Source organism: Triturus cristatus, chromosome 5_1, assembly GCF_964204655.1.
Source record: "Triturus cristatus chromosome 5_1, aTriCri1.1, whole genome shotgun sequence".
NCBI classification, from domain to species: domain Eukaryota; kingdom Metazoa; phylum Chordata; class Amphibia; order Caudata; family Salamandridae; genus Triturus; species Triturus cristatus.
Genome location: NC_140587.1, coordinates 698,354,511 through 698,373,673, shown reverse-complemented (window position 1 = coordinate 698,373,673; position 19,163 = coordinate 698,354,511). Strand labels below are relative to the sequence as shown.

The 19,163-nt window shown below is 53.6% G+C and overlaps 1 protein-coding gene across 3 annotated transcripts in view; it reads right to left on the bottom strand.

Moving 5' to 3' along the window:
- Window positions 1–19,163, bottom strand: part of PRKDC (protein kinase, DNA-activated, catalytic subunit) — a 2,754,228-nt gene that overhangs the window by 482,852 nt on the left and 2,252,213 nt on the right. For all 3 annotated transcript variants that reach the window (XM_085605657.1, XM_085605658.1, XM_085605659.1), the window contains one exon: window positions 9,858–10,018. In XM_085605657.1, the coding sequence (XP_085461783.1) occupies window positions 9,858–10,018 (161 nt within the window). The remainder of the gene's footprint in view (window positions 1–9,857; window positions 10,019–19,163) is intronic.

Below are 19,163 nucleotides of genomic sequence, written 5' to 3'. Positions count from 1 at the left end.
CTGGAGTGCCCCAGCGCCGGTTTGAACTGGACTATGCAAGGAACACCTTGTGTGCCCCAGGCATGTCTCATTCCTTTCAGCCCACCCTGCCCCAATACACTAAAGGCTGTCTGGGGAGGTGCTAGCACCTCCCCAAGCAGGAAACCTATTGTCCAGGCCTCCCTGGCTGGGATCACTCCCAGCAGCAGGAGGTCAGACTTGTGTCGTGGCAGCAGCATCCATTTTGTGATGCTGAGGCTTTGGTCAGAGGCTAACAGTAAAGTATGATTTCAACATGTCTTTCCCTCTAGAAGGGGGGAACAATATCCTCATATCCAGAAATGGTATGGGGGTATTATTCCACAGTGTTAGACACCTTACACGACATGTTTCGATAAAGCCAAACCATAGTTACCATAACCGTTTAAGATTATAAGGCACTTTAAGAGTATATGGTAGGCTATATCATAGAACAGCTATAAGGACATGGTTCAGAAAGCTGCAGACAGGCTCAGCTCATGCTAGAGCACCATCTCACATGTTACCAAGCACTCTGCCTCCAGGATTGTTAAGGCCTGGCATAGGAGTGGCTGATAGGTACACATGTGTCTATATGTAAGTTAGGTATAGGAATACTACACCTAAGCAAGGGGTGATTACACGACCTTGCCCCAGCTGAGTGATCAGCCAGTTGTGTCAAAATGGAAGGCCAGGCCAGGGGTGGCATAATACATGCTGCAGCCCCTGGTAGGCCTAGGGTACACCTATGCCCTGGGTACCTAGGGTACACTGTACAGGGGCCAATAAGGTGATCCTATCCAAATGGGTTATGCACCTAAAGTACATAGTATCAATTTAGAGAGAGAACAGCAGGGCTGTGGGTCTGATTAGCAGGCCCACAGCCACATCTAAGTCGAAAACCAGATAAGCAAAAGCAAAAAGTGGGGGTGAACATAGAAAGCAGACCCTACTCTCCTACACTGATTAGCAGGATCCTAGTCAGACTAGTCAAAAACACACCGGCACCAGGCAAGAAGTGGGAGTAACCATGCTAGAAGAATCCTACCTTCTTACTGAATGTCTATAAGCAAAGCCTGGACATCACCCTGAAAAGTCAGATGACCGCAGCTAGACGTGGAGCCGTAAGGTTGTGTCCAGCCCACATTGGATTGTGAACTTAGATGCGTCTCTCCCATCAGCCATAGCCTCTTTCGGAACCATAGGCAGCACCTGTGTAACTGAATCCCAAGGGAATGGGAGTAATGGCCCAAAAGGCATACAGTGTTCACAGACCACGATGCCAGGCTGGCGTAACAAAACATTTTCTTAACCAAGGTGTTCAGCCTTTTGGATTCCCTATCCGGTGGGGTGGTAGGGAATGCAAGAGGATTTACTTGGTAAGTAGAGGGTTGGACTACCAAGCTCTCCAGGGTGGGGTGTTGGGTGCGGAATGGGGGTTCCCCTGGAGCCGGATGATGGTGGTGGGTCATTGTCTTTTTCACAGGAGACCCTGTGCAGGACGTGAACCAGGCAAGATATAGATGAAGGCTTCATTAAATGGGAGAAGCTGTTCTGAAGGGGTGACTCCCGGTTGAAGCACCTCCGTCATGACGGTAGTCTTGACAGACACGGAGTGCAACTGAAGGTCCAGGACCTCAGCCAATCTCCTCACTACCATAGCAAAACAGGTTCCCTACTCTAAGCCAGTATCTGGGGAGGTGTCCATTCCTCTGGCATCCGCCAATTCCTCACATCAGTCCATATCAGGGTCTAGGGGCTGGTATTCTTCAGGGTCCAGTGGCCTCTCCCAATCTTCCCCAAGTCTCAGCCCATAGAGATAGGGCTCAGTCTCTGGCCTGGAGGGAATGGGACCAGTCAACGACTGGCAATGCCGCTCCGGCTGCATGTTCGAGTCAGGGTTAAGAATAGGAACGGTGCAGTTGGAAGGCAAGAGCAGTGGGAATGGTGTCAGGGAAGTTTTTTTTTGTTTTTTTGTTTTTCAAAAAACCTTTATTCAGCATGATTACACAGGTGTCAGGGAAGTTTGGGGTGTAGGGACCAGTGTCAATCTGCATCTATCTGTGGTTACAAGGGGCCCAACTGGCGCAGAGGGTGTATCCACCGGCAGGAAACCAGGGGGGGGCCCTTGCCGAACCTGCGGAGACCGAAGGCACTCCAGCAGGGATAGGCCGCCCATATATGAGGTGCATGGTCCCATAGAATTCCCAACGTTTAGCGGGGGTCGCTACAGCTCCCTGAAACTGAGGGGGGACATGGATAGAGCCCAGGCTCAACCACGGAACCAGACTTCGAGTGACGACACTCCTTCATATCGTCAAATGACTTCGACAGATAGTGCAGAGATGAAGACCTCTTCGACTTCTTGCTCATCCATATGTTGGGGGACTTACCTGAGTAGGAAACTTAAACTGCAACGACGATCGATGGCTCGGTGATCGATCCCGGGACCTTCCTCTTGAGTGGAATTGAGACCGTTGCAGAGTCGCACATCGAGAGGCAAGGAGATCGCTCCCTCAAGGCCTTGGGGTGCATGGCGCGGCAATCAACAAAGGTCTTTGCATTGTGGCCGTGCTCAAGGCACCAGAGACAGATGAGGTGTGGGGCCATCATCGACATTTACCAGTGACATGAACCTGCTGGGCTTGAATCCAGCCTTCCTCGTTGACATCCGGGCCATACTACGAGACAACTCTCAAAAACCTCTGACAAAAAATATATATTTTTTTCACTGGGGGTAGCTCTCTCTAGATCTGTGCCAACTGGCGTGGAAAGAAAATAACTGCCGTCAGTGTGATGGCGCCTATATAAGCGCCGCGCATGTAATTGCTGAAGCAACTGAAGCCATGTGGAGCCAATTGATGCCACCTACCAGCACACAAAGGTATTGCTCACAAAACATTTCCAGATCCAGTCTGACGCCTGGGGGATAATTCGAAGCTAAGGAATCTGTGGCTAGAAGTTTCTATCAGATAGCCTTTTTTTTGTTTTTCAGAAAAAAATTCACAAAACGGGAGTTTGCTTCTGAAAGACTAGTGGCCCCCCAATGTATGGGGGTCATTATTTATTTTTTCTTTTTGTAACAGAAATGAAAGCACATCCGATTGCCCACTCTAAATTTCGCTCTGGCAGCCTCTACTCTGATGAGCTGTCAGAGTATGTTTTCTGACAGCGAGCCAGCAGGGGAACCGCCGTTCGAAAACTGACGTCCACCTGACTCACAATTGAGCGGGTGGACTGACGATTTGGCTGACACCGTACGAATGCATTTTATCTCAAGAGATCAGCACAACCATACAGAAATGGCCAGGTCCGAGTCCCTTATCACAAACATAATACTCATGAATTTGAAGAAAGTATGAGGTCCAGGGGTGCAGATAGGCTGTGAAGAGGTCAGTGCACGTCTCCACTGACAGCTGTGGAATGCAATGTGATGCAGTGCGAGTGCGGTGGAACGCACAAAGGCAAATGCACAAGTCAGATTTCTCATATGCTGTCAATGAAGACAGACACCCCTTAATGAACAAGTTACTTAACTTCGGTAATGATATATCTCTAAGAAACATTAGTTAGTTAGATTCCTCACCTTAGAATATCCCCAGGCGTCAGGCTGGATCCGGAATTTTTTTTCGTCAGCAATACCCTTGCGCGTCACTAGGCGTCGTCTGCGGCTCCGCGACCGTCGTCGGCGTCGTGATGACGTCGGAGTACTTAGACGCCGCTCTAGCGCTGATGTCAGTTCTTGTACATAGCTTTCCGCGCCAGGAACGCAGAGCCATGCAAGAGACCGACACTGGTGCCAAAAAATGCTAGGGCCCTGAAAGGGATAACCTCAACCCTAGATATTGGTTCGCAGAACGGGGAGGATGGGTGGGTCGGTGAGGAATCTAACTAACTAATGTTTCTTACAGATATATCATTACCGAAGGTAAGTAACTTGTTCATCTGAAAGAAACACGTTAGTTAGATTCCTCACCTTAGAATAGATACCCCAGCAATACCAACCCCGGTGGTGGGTCTGCGAACCAAGATCACACCAGAAAGTCCTGGAGAACAGAACGGCCAAAGAAGCCATCTCTCCGGACTTGGCTGTCCATGCAATAATGTTTAGCAAACGTGGGCAGCGAGGCCCATGTTGCTGCCTGACAGATATCCTGCAAGGGGACTCCCCGGCCCAGGGCAGTAGTCGCCGCTGTGGCCCGAGTGGAATGGGCCCTCAGCCCTACAGGAGGTTCCTTTTTAGCCAAGGATTAACAAGCTTTGATACACAAAACGACCCACCGAGAGATGGTCCGCATGTGCACCGCCCGTCCCTTCTTAGTGCCCACGTAGCCAACAAAGAGTTGGTCGTCCACCCGGAGCTGCTTGGTGTGGTCCAAATAAAAGGACAGCGCCCGTTTTGGGTCCAGACGGTGGAGCCTCTCTTCCTCTTTCGAAGGATGCGGAGGCGGGAAGAAGGTGGGCAACGTAACAGACTGCCCGATGTGAAAGGCAGTTACCACCTTAGGGAGAAAGGAATGGCGAGTCCTGAGAACAGCTTTGTCCGGATGGACAGAAAGAAAAGGAGGCTTAGAAGAGAGAGCCTGGAGCTCACTCACCCTTCTAGCAGAGGTGATGGCTACCAGGAAAGCAGTCTTAAGCGTCAAGAGACGAAGGGGACAATTATGAAGTGGCTCAAAGGGAGCGCACATCAGAAACGTCAAGACCAGATTCAAATCCCACTGAGGCATTACGAAAGGGACAGGAGGAAACATGTGAGTAATGCCCTTAAAGAAACGAGAAACAACAGGGGATTTGAAAAGAGAAGGCTGATCAGGAAGCCGTAAGAAAGCAGAAATAGCAGAGAGATAACCTTTAAGGGTGCCCAGAGCAGAGCCCTGATGGGCCAAAGAAAGAAGAAAGAGGAGAACGTCAGAAAGAGGGGCGGAAAGGGGATCCACAGCCTTTGCTGTGCACCATGCCACAAATTTGTTCCACTTGCAGGCGTATACCGATTTTGTGGAGGGACGCCTGGCTGCCAGAATCACATCACAGACTTCAGGAGGCAAGTCAAATGGCATCAACTGTCGCAGCTCAATCTCCACGCATGGAGGTGGAGACTGGACAGGTTCGGATGGAGGACTGTCCCCTTTCTTGCTTCAGAAGGTCCTCCTGAAGAGGCAGTCGTATCGGGGGATCGATTGACACACTGAGTAGCTCGGGATACCAGTACCTTCGTGCCCAATCCGGACTTCGGCCCGGTCGCACCTGATCTTCTTCAGCACTCTGGGCAGAAGTGGTATAGGCGGAAAGGTGCACAACAGACCGCAACTCCACTCGCGACGAAAGGCGTCCCCGAGCGAGTGCCGCCTTGGAAACTCCAACGCGCAGAACTGCTGACATTGCGCGTTCTCTTTGGTGGCGAATAGATCTAACCAAGGCTCTCCCCACTGCCGAAAGAGACCTTGCGCTACGTCTGAGTTTAGACGCCATTCGTGATACATCATGCACCGGCGGCTGAGTTCGTCTGCTCTGGCGTTCAGAGAGCCCACCAGATGTTGAACCACCAGGGTGATGCCCTGATGTTCCAGCCATGTCCAACATGTGACAAAGGGTCCACGACCCCACCCTGCCCTGTTTGCTGCAGTACCACATGGCGGTTGTGTTGTGAACACCTGCACCACACTTCCCCGGACAGAGGGAAGGAATGCCTTCAGTGCAAGTCGGATCGCCCTCAGCTCCAGAAAATATGGAGCCGGGACTCCGCCGGAGACCAGAGGCCTCTGATCTCTGCCTCTCCCATGTGGCCACCCCATCCCAGGAGGTACGCATCCGTCACCACTATGTGCTCCGGTTGGGGTAGGGAGAGGGATCTGCCGCTGACCCAATCGCGGTCCGTAAGCCACCACTGCAACGGTCTTGCAGTGCCCTCTGAGATCAGGACATGGTCGGACAGGTTGCCTCGATGCTGGGCACACTGAATCTTCAGGTCCCACTGCAGAGCCTGAATTCGCCACCTGGCGTGATGCACCAACAGGATGCAGGAGGCCATCAGACCCAGAAGCCGCAGCACCAACCTGACCGAAACCCGGGATAGAGGCCGAAAGATGGGAATCAGAGCCTGAATATCCCAGACCCGCTGTTCCGGAGGATAAGCCCGGAACTGCGCCGAGTCCAGAACCGCTCCGATAAAGGAGCTTCTGGGAGGGACTCAGATGCGACTTCGGCACATTGATGGAGAACCCCAGCAAATGCAGGAGGTCGGCCGTAGTCCACCTTCAACAACCAGTCGTCGAGATAGGGGAAGACTGGAACCCCCAATCTGCGCAGATGAGCTGCGACTATCGCCATCACTTTCGTGAACAACCGAGGGGCACTGGTGAGGCCGAAGGGGAGCACGGTGAATTAAAATGCTCCTGGCCCACCGTGAACCGCAGGTAACGCCGGTGGGCCGGCAGGACGGGGATGTGGAAATAAGCGTCCTGCAAGTCCAATGCTACCATCCAGTCTCCAGGGTCTAGAGCAGCCAGAACCTGAGCTAAGGTGAGCATCTTGAACTTCTCCTTGCGGAGGAAGGCGTTGACGCTCCTGAGGTCCAAGATAGGGCGTAGGCCCCCTTTGCCCTTCTTGGGAACCAGAAAGTAGTGGGAATAACAACCACGACCTGCTTCTGGACCAGCAACTCGCTCAATGGCCCCCTTGGCCAAGAGGGCCGTAACTTCCTCCTGTAGAAGTGTCAAGTGATCCCCCGACATGCGGTGGTACTGCGGTGGCACGGCTGGAGGGGTCACCTCAAAGGGGAGGGAGTAGCCCCTTCGGACGATTTGCAGCACCCACCTGTCCGATGTGATGGAACGCCAGTGGAGCAGGTGATAGCGAACTCTGCCTCCCACTGGCGTGGAATAGGCCTGAAAGCACGGACTAGGAGGGCTTTGAGACGGATGCTGCCAGGGTGGATGTGGACTGACCGCCACGTTGTCCCCCTGTACCGCCTCGGCGGAATCCACATCTGCGACCGCGTGAAGGTTGACTCTGCGGCCTGTGGCTAGGCGGACATGAGGGGGCGCCCATTCCTTGGCCACGAAAGGGGCGAAAAGCGGAAGTTTGCGGGCGCGAGAGCGAGAGGCCCAAGGACTTGGCCGTAGCCCGGGAGTCCTTAAAGCGCACCAGCGCACTATCCGCCTTGTCGCCAAAAAGGCGACTGCCATCGAAGGGCATGTCCACGAGGGTGCTCTGGACATCCCCTCAAAAACTCGTGGACCGCAGCCAGGCATGGCGGCGGAGAGCCACTGTGGTCGACATCGCCCTACCCAGCGAGTCCGTAGTGTCCAGTCCACATCTGATAGCGTGCCGTGCTGCATCCCGCCCCTCGGCAAGAGCCTGGCGAGTCATGTCCGAGCCTCCTCCGGACACTGGGGCAGCACGTCCTCCACCGTATCCCACAGGGAATGGGAGTAACGGTCCAAGAGACCAGCGGTGTTAACAGACAGCAGTCCCAAACTAGGGGAGGAGAACAGCTTCTTACCAAACTGCTCAAGTCTCTTTGATTCCCGATCCGGGGGAGCGGACGGGAAGGAGGTCTTGGAAGTCGAGACCTGGATAACCAGGCTCTCGGGCGTGGGGTGCAAGGACAGAAAGCTGGGTTCGCCAGGTGCAGGGCGGTGGCGCCGGGCTACGTTCCGGTCCACAGGAGGTACTGTGGAGGGCTTGGACCAGGTGCCCTTCAGAACGTCCAGTAGTGCTTCATTAAACTGCAGCAGAGGCTCCGAGGAGCTTGCTGACGGTTGGAGCACCTTGGTGAGGAGGTTAGTCCTCACAGCCACAGCAGGCAGCTCTAGCACAAGGGCTTCGGCCGCCTTGCGCAGCACCACAGAAAAAGCAGCACCTTCCTCCGAAGCCACGGTCGGAGGAGAGATGAAGCCAGTGTCAGGGGAGGTATCAAGACCACTGGCATCCCCCAACTCATCTGCCAAGTCCTGTGATAACTGGCCCTGCTGGGCCAGAGGGTCCTCAGACCCCTCCCAGCCGTCACCATCATCCGATTCCTGGTAGACAGGTGGAATGATCGGACCCGGGCGGAAGATGAAATGGCCACCCATTGGCGTCGGACGCGGCCCGGGCGGCGCCGCTCCGACGCCGGGCCCGGACCGGGGAACGGCATCGTCCGAAGGCCGCGCCGGAGGTGGTACCGGAGTCGGCGCCGGCGGAGGGGTCGTGAGGTCGACCGACGCCGACTCGGATCCAGGCCTGGATCCCACGGGGACCTGCGTCGTCGGGACCGAAGTCAGCGACGGCGCCGCCAGCTCGAAAGGCCTCCCAGTCGAGCCCGCGGGGTCCGAAGACGCGCCAACAGGCGTCAACGGCAGAGCCAGGCCCCTCATGGCCGAGAGGAAGGCACTGACCTCCGCCGGAGTCGCGTCGGTCCCAGGGACCGGCGGGTATGGGGACAGACGTGACTCCTGCGGCTCCGACAGCGCCGCGTGGGTGGTACCGCCCGAAGAGCGTTGTCGCCTCTTTAACTTCTTACCATGCTTCGACTTACCCGAAGACTTGGAACCAGACGAGTGGTGGTGGTGACTGCGGCTCCGCGACCGGTCCCTCGACCTCCTCCTCCACCAGGACCATGAACGGCGCGGAGCCGACTGCCAGAACTCCAGTAGCTTGCGGGACCGCTCCCGCCTAGCCTTCGAAGTCAGGGCCCGGCAGTCGAGGCACGACTCGAAATCGTGGTCGGCCCCATGGCAGTAGAGGCACCGGTGGTGGTGGTCCGTAACCGACATCAGTCGGTGACAGGAGTCACAGGGTTTTAAACCAGGCATCCTACCGGCACCAGAGTCGACAGAGTAGACCAAAAGAGTCAAAAAGTTTAGTCAAAAAATGACTAAAAGGGTGTGCTCTTCCCGGATCGGCGCTGTCTGGCGCGGAAAAAAGAAGAACTGACATCAGCGCGCGAGGGCGGCGTCTAAGTACTCCGACGACGTCATCCCAGGGCACGACGCCGACGACAGACGCGGAGCCGCAGACGACGCCTAGCGACGCGCAAGGGTATTGCTGACGAAAAATCTTTCTGGATCCAGCCTGACACCTGGGGATATTCTAAAGTGAGGAATCTAACTAACGTGTTTCTTTCAGATATCTTTGTAAACGAGTTCTCATATATTGTCAATAGAGACAAACAATCCTTAATGTTTTTATAAACTACTTTCCATAGACAGTGGCATGTCTGAAGTGAGAAGCACAAGCAAATTTGATGTCATCTATTAAATCATATTTATGTATCGGGGATTGGCTGCGTACACAATAGAGATAACTCGGGAACTAATGAACACCGATTTACAACTGGCTTGTAACAGAAAGTCCTTTATTTTCTGGAGAAGGAACTCATTTCTACACTGGATGATTAATCTCTAGGGCAGAAAACACCACAATATTTTCCTCTGCCATACTATCTCTATAGCAACAGAAATTCTTCCAGTGGGGAACTTAACAATTCCACCATATTCACTTGTAAATGAGGCCACCAGTGACTAGGTTTCCCCTGTGTCTTTGATATGGAAAACGTTCAGAGTTAAAGCAGGAACAAAAACCAAGAAAATCTGTGAGGAGTATCATTTTGTAGTGTGAATCTGTAGGAAAGTTGATGTGCATGTTAGAGCTACAACGTACCAGAAATTCATTAAGTTAAGTATGGTATTTTGTGGTTATTCCATAGGTGATGTTTGCACATCACCAATTATCCAATGCCTTGGTGCCCAACTGTTGCCAACGATGATAAATTTAGCAAGTGAAAAACAAACTCACATGTGAGTTGACAGTACGTTTAAAGTGATCTTTACATATTGTTGTGTGTCAAATTCACATATAACAGCAAAATAACTAACCTCTCTTGTCATTAGGTCCAAAGTGTCAGCTGGATATAATTCTATGAGTTGCAAGAGCCTTGGAAATTTCAATCTGGCATCTCTAGAATTCAGTTTTAAAGCTTTCATCATTTTTTCCACAACAATAGCATGGAAGCTCTGCAGGTCCACGCTGTCAAACACTGGAAAAATAATTGAATCAACACAACCACACCAAACCAATTTCGAGATGTGTTTTTCACAATTTGTCATCCAGTTATGTCATGAAAAATTACTTAGAAACAAAATAAAACATGGAAAGAAGAACAAACATCTCAGATTAATAGTTGCATGCAGTTTAGTGTTTAATGGGCGAGTGAAAAATATTCAGAAAATTATTCCATTGGACATATATTTTGTTTAATCCACAAACTGAGATTTAATGTCCCTGGCCATTATAATTTTACTATGATACTGTAAAGCACTTGGAATTAATATATGGACAAAAACAAATGAATTAAAAAATAATAACAGTTTGCATGTTTATCAAAGTCTAAAAACACACCGTCAAAGATGGTCAACAAATAGTAACACAATATGACAACCAAAAGAGATAACAAGGTAATCCTTTATTAATTTACAAACCTATGAAAAAAATCTAAAAAATATTATAAGCTGTCACTGTTGGAAGCGTGCAGGTGCAATCCAATACACAATTAAACATTCTAACATTATATACATTAAAAACACTACTTAAACATCTCATGATCTACAACAGACAACAAATGCAAAGTGTACTAAATATTGTACTGCTTAATTAGACAATGTATATATTCAGAATGTCTATGGAATACCTAGTCTGTTCTCAAGATTCACCTCCAGAGTGAGACCGCCTGTTTGCACATGCACAAAACAATCATTACACTGTAGTCATTTTAACCCCACTTAAAAGGTTGTATCATTTTGGGTATTGCTCGTTGAACAAGTTACTTACCTTCGGTAACGATGTATCTGTAAGAAACATTAGTTAGTTAGATTCCTCACCTTAGAATATCCCCAGGCGTCAGACTGGATCCGGAAGATTTTTCGTCAGCAATAGCCCTTGCGCGTCGCTAGGCGTCGTCTGCGGCTCCGCGTCCGTCGTCGGCGTCGTGCGCCGGGATGACGTCGGAGTACTTAGACGCCGCCCTCGCGCGCTGACGTCAGTTCTTGTACATAGCCTTCCGCGCCAGGAACGCAGAGCCATGCAAAGACCGACACTGGTGCCAAAAATAAAATCTAGGGGCCTGAAAGGACAACCTTAACCCTAGATGTCAGTTCGCAGAACGGGGAGGATGGGTGGGTCGGTGAGGAATCTAACTAACTAATGTTTCTTACAGATACATCGTTACCGAAGGTAAGTAACTTGTTCATCTGAAAGAAACACGTTAGTTAGATTCCTCACCTTAGAATAGATACCCAAGCAATACCATCCCCGGTGGTGGGTCTGCGAACCAAGATCACACCAGAAAGTCCTGGAGGACAGAACGGCCAAAGAAGCCATCCCTCCGGACTTGGCTGTCAAGGCAATAATGCCTGGCAAACGTGTGTAACGAAGCCCACGTCGCCGCCTGACAGATGTCCTGCAAAGGGACTCCCCGTCCCAAAGCAGTAGTAGCCGCTGTGGCCCGAGTAGAATGGGCGCGCAGCCCAACAGGAGGGTCCTTTTTTGCCAAAGAATAGCAAATTTTGATACACAAAACGACCCACCGAGAGATGGTCCGTTTGTGCACAGCTTTCCCCTTCTTAGCGCCCACGTACCCAACAAAAAGCTGGTCGTCCACCCGGAACTGTTTTGTGCGGTCCAGATAAAAGGAGAGCGCACGTTTTGGGTCCAGACGGTGGAGCCTCTCTTCCTCTTTGGAAGGATGCGGAGGCGGAAAGAAGGTGGGCAAGGTGACAGACTGCCCAAGATGAAATGGAGTCACCACTTTCGGAAGAAAGGAAGGACGAGGCCGAAGGACAACCTTGTCCGGATGAACAGAGAGAAAAGGAGGCTTTGAAGATAAAGCCTGGAGCTCACTCACCCGTCTAGCCGAGGTGATGGCTACCAGAAAAGCAGTCTTAAGAGTCAGAAGACGAAGAGGACAATTGTGAAGAGGCTCGAAGGGAGCGCACATCAGGAATGTCAAGACCAGATTCAAGTCCCACTGAGGCATTACAAAAGGGACAGGAGGGAACGTGTGAGTAATGCCTTTTAGAAAGCGTGTAACCACAGGGGACTTGAAAAGAGAAGGCTGATCAGGAAGCCGCAAGAAGGCGGAGATGGCAGCAAGATAACCTTTCAGGGTGCCCAGGGCAGAGCCCTGCCGGGCCAGAGAAAGAAGAAAGAGGAGAACCTCAGAAAGAGGGGCGGAAAGGGGATCCACAGCCTTTGCTGTGCACCATGCCACAAATTTGTTCCACCGGCAGGCGTATACCGTCTTTGTGGAGGGACGCCTGGCTGCCAGAATGATATCACAGACTTCAGGAGGCAAGTCAAATGGCATCAACTGCCGCCGCTCAATCTCCACGCATGGAGGTGGAGGCTGGACAGGTTCGGGTGGAGGACCGTCCCCTGCTGCTGCGACAGAAGATCCTCCCGAAGGGGCAGACGAATCGGGGGATCGGTCAACATACTGAGTAGCTCGGGATACCAGTATCTTCGTGCCCAATCCGGAGCCACCAAGATGACTTGGGCCCGGTCGTGCTTGATCTTCTTCAGCACTCTGGGCAGAAGTGGTATAGGCGGAAAGGCGTACAACAGACCGCAACTCCACTCGTGACGAAAAGCGTCGCCGAGCGAGTGCCGCCTTGGAAATTCCAACGCGCAGAACTGCTGACATTGCGCGTTCTCTTCGGTGGCGAATAGATCTAACCAAGGCTCTCCCCACTGCTGAAAGAGACCTTGCGCCACTTCGGAGTTCAGACGCCATTCGTGATCCATCATGCACCGGCGGCTGAGTTCGTCCGCTCTGGCGTTCAGAGAGCCCGCCAGATGTTGAACCACTAGGGTGACGCCCTGGTGTTCCAGCCACGTCCAGAGGCGCAGAGCCTCCTGACAAAGGGTCCACGACCCCACCCCGCCCTATTTGTTGCAATACCACATGGCGGTGGTGTTGTCCGTGAACACCTGCACGACACTGCCCCTGACAGAGGGAAGGAAGGCTTTCAGTGCAAGTCGGATCGCTCTCAACTCCAACAGGTTGATGTGGAGACGAGACTCCGCCGGAGACCAGAGGCCCCTGATCTCCGCCTCTCCCATATGGCCACCCCAGCCCAGGAGGGACGCATCCGTCACTACGACATGCTCCGGTTGGGGAAGGGAGAGGCTCCTGCCCATGACCCAATCGCGGTCCGTGAGCCACCACTGCAACTGTTGTGCAGTGCCCTCCGAGATCAAGACATGGTCGGACAGGTTGCCGTGATGCTGGGCCCACTGAAACTTCAGGTCCCACTGCAGAGCCCGCATGCGCAGCCTGGCGTGATGCACTAGTAGGATGCAGGAGGCCATCAGCCCCAGAAGCCGCAACACTAGCCTGACCGAAACCCAGGATAGAGGCCGAAAGATGGGAATCAGGGCCTGTATATCCCGGACCCGCTGTTCCGGTGGATAGACCCGGAACTGCGCCGAATCGAGAACTGCTCCGATGAAGAGGAGCTTCTGAGAGGGACTCAGGTGTGACTTCGGCACGTTGATGGAAAATCCCAGCAAATGCAGGAGATCCGCCGTAGTCTGGAGGTGGGAGACGACTGCCTGGGGCGAGCCCGCCTTCAACAACCAGTCGTCGAGATAGGGGAAGACTGGAACCCCTGATCTGCGCAGATGAGCTGCGACCACCGCCATCACTTTCGTGAACACCCGAGGGGCACTGGTGAGGCCGAAGGGGAGCACGGTAAACTGAAAATGCTCTTGGCCCACCGTGAACCGCAGGTAACGCCGGTGGGCCGGCAGGACGGGGATATGGAAGTATGCGTCCTGCAAGTCCAACGCTACCATCCAGTCTCCGGGGTCTAGGGCAGCTAGAACCTGAGCCAAGGTTAACATCTTGAACCTTTCCTTTCGGAGGAAGGCATTGACGTTCCGGAGGTCCAAGATGGGGCGTAGGCCCCCTTTGCCCTTCTTGGGAACCAGAAAGTAGTGGGAATAACAACCACGACCTACTTCTGGACTCGGAACGCGCTCGACGGCCCCCTTGGCCAAGAGGGCCGAAACTTCCTCGCGGAGAAGATTCAAATGATCCCCCGAGATACGGTGGTGCTGCGGTGGCATGGCTGGAGGGGTCGTCTCGAAGGGGAGGGAGTAGCCCCTTCGGACGATTTGCAGCACCCACCTGTCCGATGTAATGGACCGCCAGTGGAGCAGGTGATGGCGAACTCTGCCGCCCACTGGCGTGGAATGGGCCTGAAAGCTCGGACTAGGAAGGCTTTGAGGCGGATGCTGCCGGGGTGGATGTGGGCTGACCACGTCGTCCTCCAGATCCGCCACGGCGGAAACCACGTCCGCGACCGCGCGCAGGTTGGTTCTGCGGCTGGTGGCTGGGCGGACGTAAGGAGGCGCCCCTTCCTTGGCCACGAAAGGGGCGAAAAGCGGAGGTGTGCGCCCGCGGAGCCGAGAGGCCCAAGGACTTGGCCGTAGCCCGGGAGTCCTTAAAGCGGTTCAGCGCACTGTCCGCCTTCTCACCAAACAGGCGAGTGCCATCAAAGGGCATGTCCATGAGGGTGTTCTGGACATCCCCGGAAAATGACGTGGACCGCATCCAGGCGTGGCGGCGGAGCGCCACCGTGGTGGAAATCGCCCGACCCAGCGAGTCCGTGGTGTCAAGCCCACATCGTATGGCGTGCCGCGCTGCATCCCTCCCATCGGCCAAAGCCTGGGTAAGACGTGTCCGGACCTCCTCCGGACACAGGGGCAGCACGTCCTCCACCGTATCCCACAGAGGATGGGAATAACGGTCCAAGAGACAGGCGGTGTTTAAAGACCGCAGGCCCAAACTAAGGGACGAGAACAGTTTCTTGCCAAACTGCTCGAGTCTCTTGGAATCCCGGTCCGGCGGAGCGGTCGGGAAGGAGGATTGGGAGGTAGAGGCCTGGATAACCAGACTCTCGGGGGTGGGGTGTTGGGACAGGAAACTGGGGTCGCCCGGAGCAGGGTGGTGGCGCCTGGCAACGTTCCTATCCACAGGAGGAACTGTGGAGGGCTTGGACCAGGTGCCCTGCAGAACGTCAGTGAGGGCCTCATTGAACGGCAGCAGAGGCTCAGTGGAGCTTGCTGCGGTTTGAAGCACCTTGGTGAGGATGTTAGTCCTCACAGCCACGGCAGGCAGCTCGAGCCCAAGGGCTGCGGCCGCCTTGCGCAGCACCACAGAAAATGCTGCACCCTCCTCCGAAGCCACAGTCGGAGAAGTGAATCCAGTGTCTGGCGAGGTATCCAGACCACTGGCCTCCCCCAGTTCATCTGCCCAGTCCTGTGAAAGCTGCGACTGAACAGCCATAGGGTCTTCTAACCCCTCCCAGTCGCCCCCGTCGTCCGATTCCTGATAAACAGGAGGAATGATCGGAGCCGGACTGTAGAGATGATAGGTCTCAAGCGGCGCCGGACGCGGCGTCGGTCGACGCCGTTGCGGCGCCGGGTCCGGAATAGGGCTAAACTGGGGTTGGACGCCGTCCGGAGTCGGCACCAAAGGCGGCGGCGTCGGCGGCACCGGAGGTGTAGGCGTCTGCGCCGGTGTCGGTGGTTCATGCGCCGGCATCGGTGGAGGAGTGGTTAGGTCAACCGGCGTCGACGGGGGCCCAGGCATGGGCCCCGCGGGGACCTGCGGCGTCGAGACCGGAGTCGTCGACGGCGCCGGGGCCGAAGCCGCCGGCAGGCAAGGTCGCCCAGTCGAGTCCGCGGGGCCCGAAGGCGCGCCAGCGGGCGTCGACGGCGGGGCCAGGCTCCTCATGGCCGAGAGGAAGGCACTGACCTCCGCCGGCGTCGCGTTAGTCCCAGGGACCGGAGGGTATGGGGACGGGCGCGGCGCCTGCGGCTCCGCCGGAGCCGCGGGGGTGGAACCACTTGGACCCTCGGCCGAGTCGCGCGACCGGCGAGGGGAGTCCGAAGAGCGATGTCGCCGCTTGGACTTCTTAGAGCGTTTGGACTTACCCGACGACTTGGAGCCCGACGATCGATGGTGGCGTCGGCTAGGGCTCCGCGAGCGATCCTTGGACCTCCTCCTGGACCGGGATCGCGCACGACGCGGAGCCGAGTGGTGAAGCTCGAGAAGCTTGCGGGACCGCTCCCGCCGAGCCTTCGAAGTCAGGGCCTGGCAATCGGAGCACGACTCCGCGTCGTGGTCGGGGCCTAAACAGTAGAGGCACCGGCGGTGGTGGTCGGTCACCGACATCAGTCGATGGCAATCCTCGCAAGCCTTGAACCCAGGCATCCTACCGGCACCAGATGTCGACAGACAAGGATCAAAAGTGATCAAAAAAGATTTAGTCAAAAAAGACTAAAAGGGGTAGCTCTCCCGGATCTGCGCTTACTGGCGCGGAAAAAAGAAGAACTGACGTCAGCGCGCGAGGGCGGCGTCTAAGTACTCCGACGACGTCATCGTACTCCGACGACGTCATCCCGGCGCACGACGCCGACGACGGACGCGGAGCCGCAGACGACGCCTAGCGACGCGCAAGGGGTATTGCTGACGAAAAATCTTCCGGATCCAGTCTGACGCCTGGGGATATTCTAAGGTGAGGAATCTAACTAACGTGTTTCTTTCAGATCCCTAATTTATGTTGATATTTTTATATCAGAGCAACAATTACAATCATACTTGAATATATATGCTGCCATTTAATTTTTTGTGTGCACTTTTCATGATTTTCACATTTCCCTGAAAAGTAATAGTATTTTTTACTAAAGTAAACCATTTTTGGAGGAGTATTCACACATGAAAACCTTACAAACCCTTGGTAACAAGATTTACATTTGATACTCTACCTGCAGATTCATCACCTTTTTAATATCCCCAGGCACCAGACAGGATCCAGAAACTTTGCAATAGATCTCCACACTGGTTTGTGGTTCCAACACAGAGAGACTTCACGCAGACCACCGTCTGCAGGAAAGTACGATCTTTCTGGCATAGATACCCCCACTTTTTGCTTGGTGTCAATCTGTTTTGACTGTAGTATACTGGGATCCTGCTAATTAGTGGCAGAGCTCTCTCTAAATTATCTGGTAAGTACGTAGCTCAACCCACAACTGGCATACTAGGGTATTACTTTAAGTCGCTAGTATATGGTACTGAAGTACCCAGGAAATGTGTACACCAGGAGTCTCCCATGTGTTGCAGAACGTATTATGCCAGCCATGGAAGCCCATGCAAACTGTGACTGCAGAGCTGCCATAGCAGTCAGCGTAAAATGCACCGTTCACGTTGGATATAAGTTTTCCCTTTTATCCCTGTCACAGCACTTTTAACCTATAAGTCACCTCTGAGGTAGGCTCTTCAGTCCTAGAGCAAGGTGCATGGTTCTAAAGAACAAGTTACTTACCTTCGGTAACGATGTATCTGTAAGAACCATTAGTTAGTTAGATTCCTCCCCTTAGAATATCCCCAGGCGTCAGGCTGGATCAGGAAAGATTTTGTCAGCAATACCCCTTGCACGTCGCTAGGCGTCGTCTGCGGCTCCGCGTCCGTCGTCGGCGTCGTGCGCCAGAATGACGTCGTCGGAGTACTTAGACGCCGCCCTCGCGTGCTGACGTCAGTTCTTGTACATAGCTTTCCGCGCCAGGAACGCAGAGCCATGCAAGAGACCGACACTGGTGCTAAAAAAGTCTAGGGGCTTGAAAAGGATAACCTTAACCCTAGATGTCGGTTCGCAGAACGGGAAGGATGGGTGGGTCGGTGAGGAATCTAACTAACTAATGTTTCTTACAGATACATCGTTACCGAAGGTAAGTAACTTTTTCATCTGAAAGAAACACGTTAGTTAGATTCCTCACCTTAGAATAGATACCCCAGCAATACCAACCCCGGTGGTGGGTCTGCGAACCAAGATCACACCAGAAAGTCCTGGAGAACAGAACGGCCAAAGAAGCTGTCTCTCCGGACTTGGCTGTCCAGGCAATAATGCTTGACTGCCTGACAGATGTCCTGAAAGGGGACTCCCCGACCCAAGGCAGTCGTCGCCACCGTGGCACGAGTGGAATAGGCTCTCAACCCAACAGGAGGTTCCTTTTTAGCTAAGGAGTAACAAGTTTTGATGCACAAAACGAGCCAGCGAGAGATGGTTCACTTGTGCACCGCCCGCCCCTTCTTAGCGCCCGCGTAGCAACGAAGAGTTGGTCGTCCACCCGGAACTGTTTTGTGCGGTCCAGATAGAAGGAGAGCGCCCGTTTTGGGTCCAGACGGTGGAGCCTCTCTTCCTCTTTCGAGGGATGCGGAGGCGGAAAGAAGGTGGGCAGCGTAACAGACTGCCCGATGTGAAAGGCAGTCACAACCTTAGGAAGGAAGGAAGGGCGAGTGCGGAGCACAACCTTGTCCGGATGAATAGAAAGAAAAGGAGGCTTAGACGAGAGAGCCTGGAGCTCACTCACCCTTCTAGCAGAGGTGATGGCTACCAGGAAAGCAGTCTTAAGCGTTAAGAGACGAAGAGGACAATTATGAAGTGGCTCAAAGGGAGCGCACATCAGATATGTCAAAACAAGATTCAAATCCCACTGAGGCATTACGAAAGGGACAGGAGGAAACATGTGAGTAATTCCCTTAAGGAATCGAGAAACAACAGGGGATTTGAAGAGAGAAGGCTGATCAGGAAGCCGAAGGAAGGCAGAGATAGCAGAAAGATAATCTTTTAGAGTGCCCAGAGCAGAGCCCCGCTGGGCCAATGAAAGAAGGAAGAGGAGAACCTCAGAAAGAGGGGCGGAAAGGGGATCCACAGCCTTTGCTGTGCACCATGCCAAAAATTTGTTCCACCAAAGGTGTATACCGTTTTAGTGGAGGGACGCCTGGCTGCCAGAATCACATCGCAGACTTCAGGAGGCAAGTCAAATGGCATCAACTGTCGCCGCTCAATCTTCACGCATAAAGGTGGAGACTGGACAGGTTCGGGTGGAGGACCGTCCCCTGCTGCTGCGACAGAAGGTCCTCCTGAAGAGGCAGTTGTATCGGGGGGTTGAATGACAGACTGAGTAGCTTGGGATACCAGTACCTTCGTGCCCAATCTGGAGCCACCAAGATGACTTGGGCCCAGTCGTGCCTGATCTTCTTCAGCACTCTGGGCAGAAGTGGTGTTAGAAATGGGATCTCTGGTTGGCCAAGGCTTGCGCCAAAGCCAGGCAGAGAC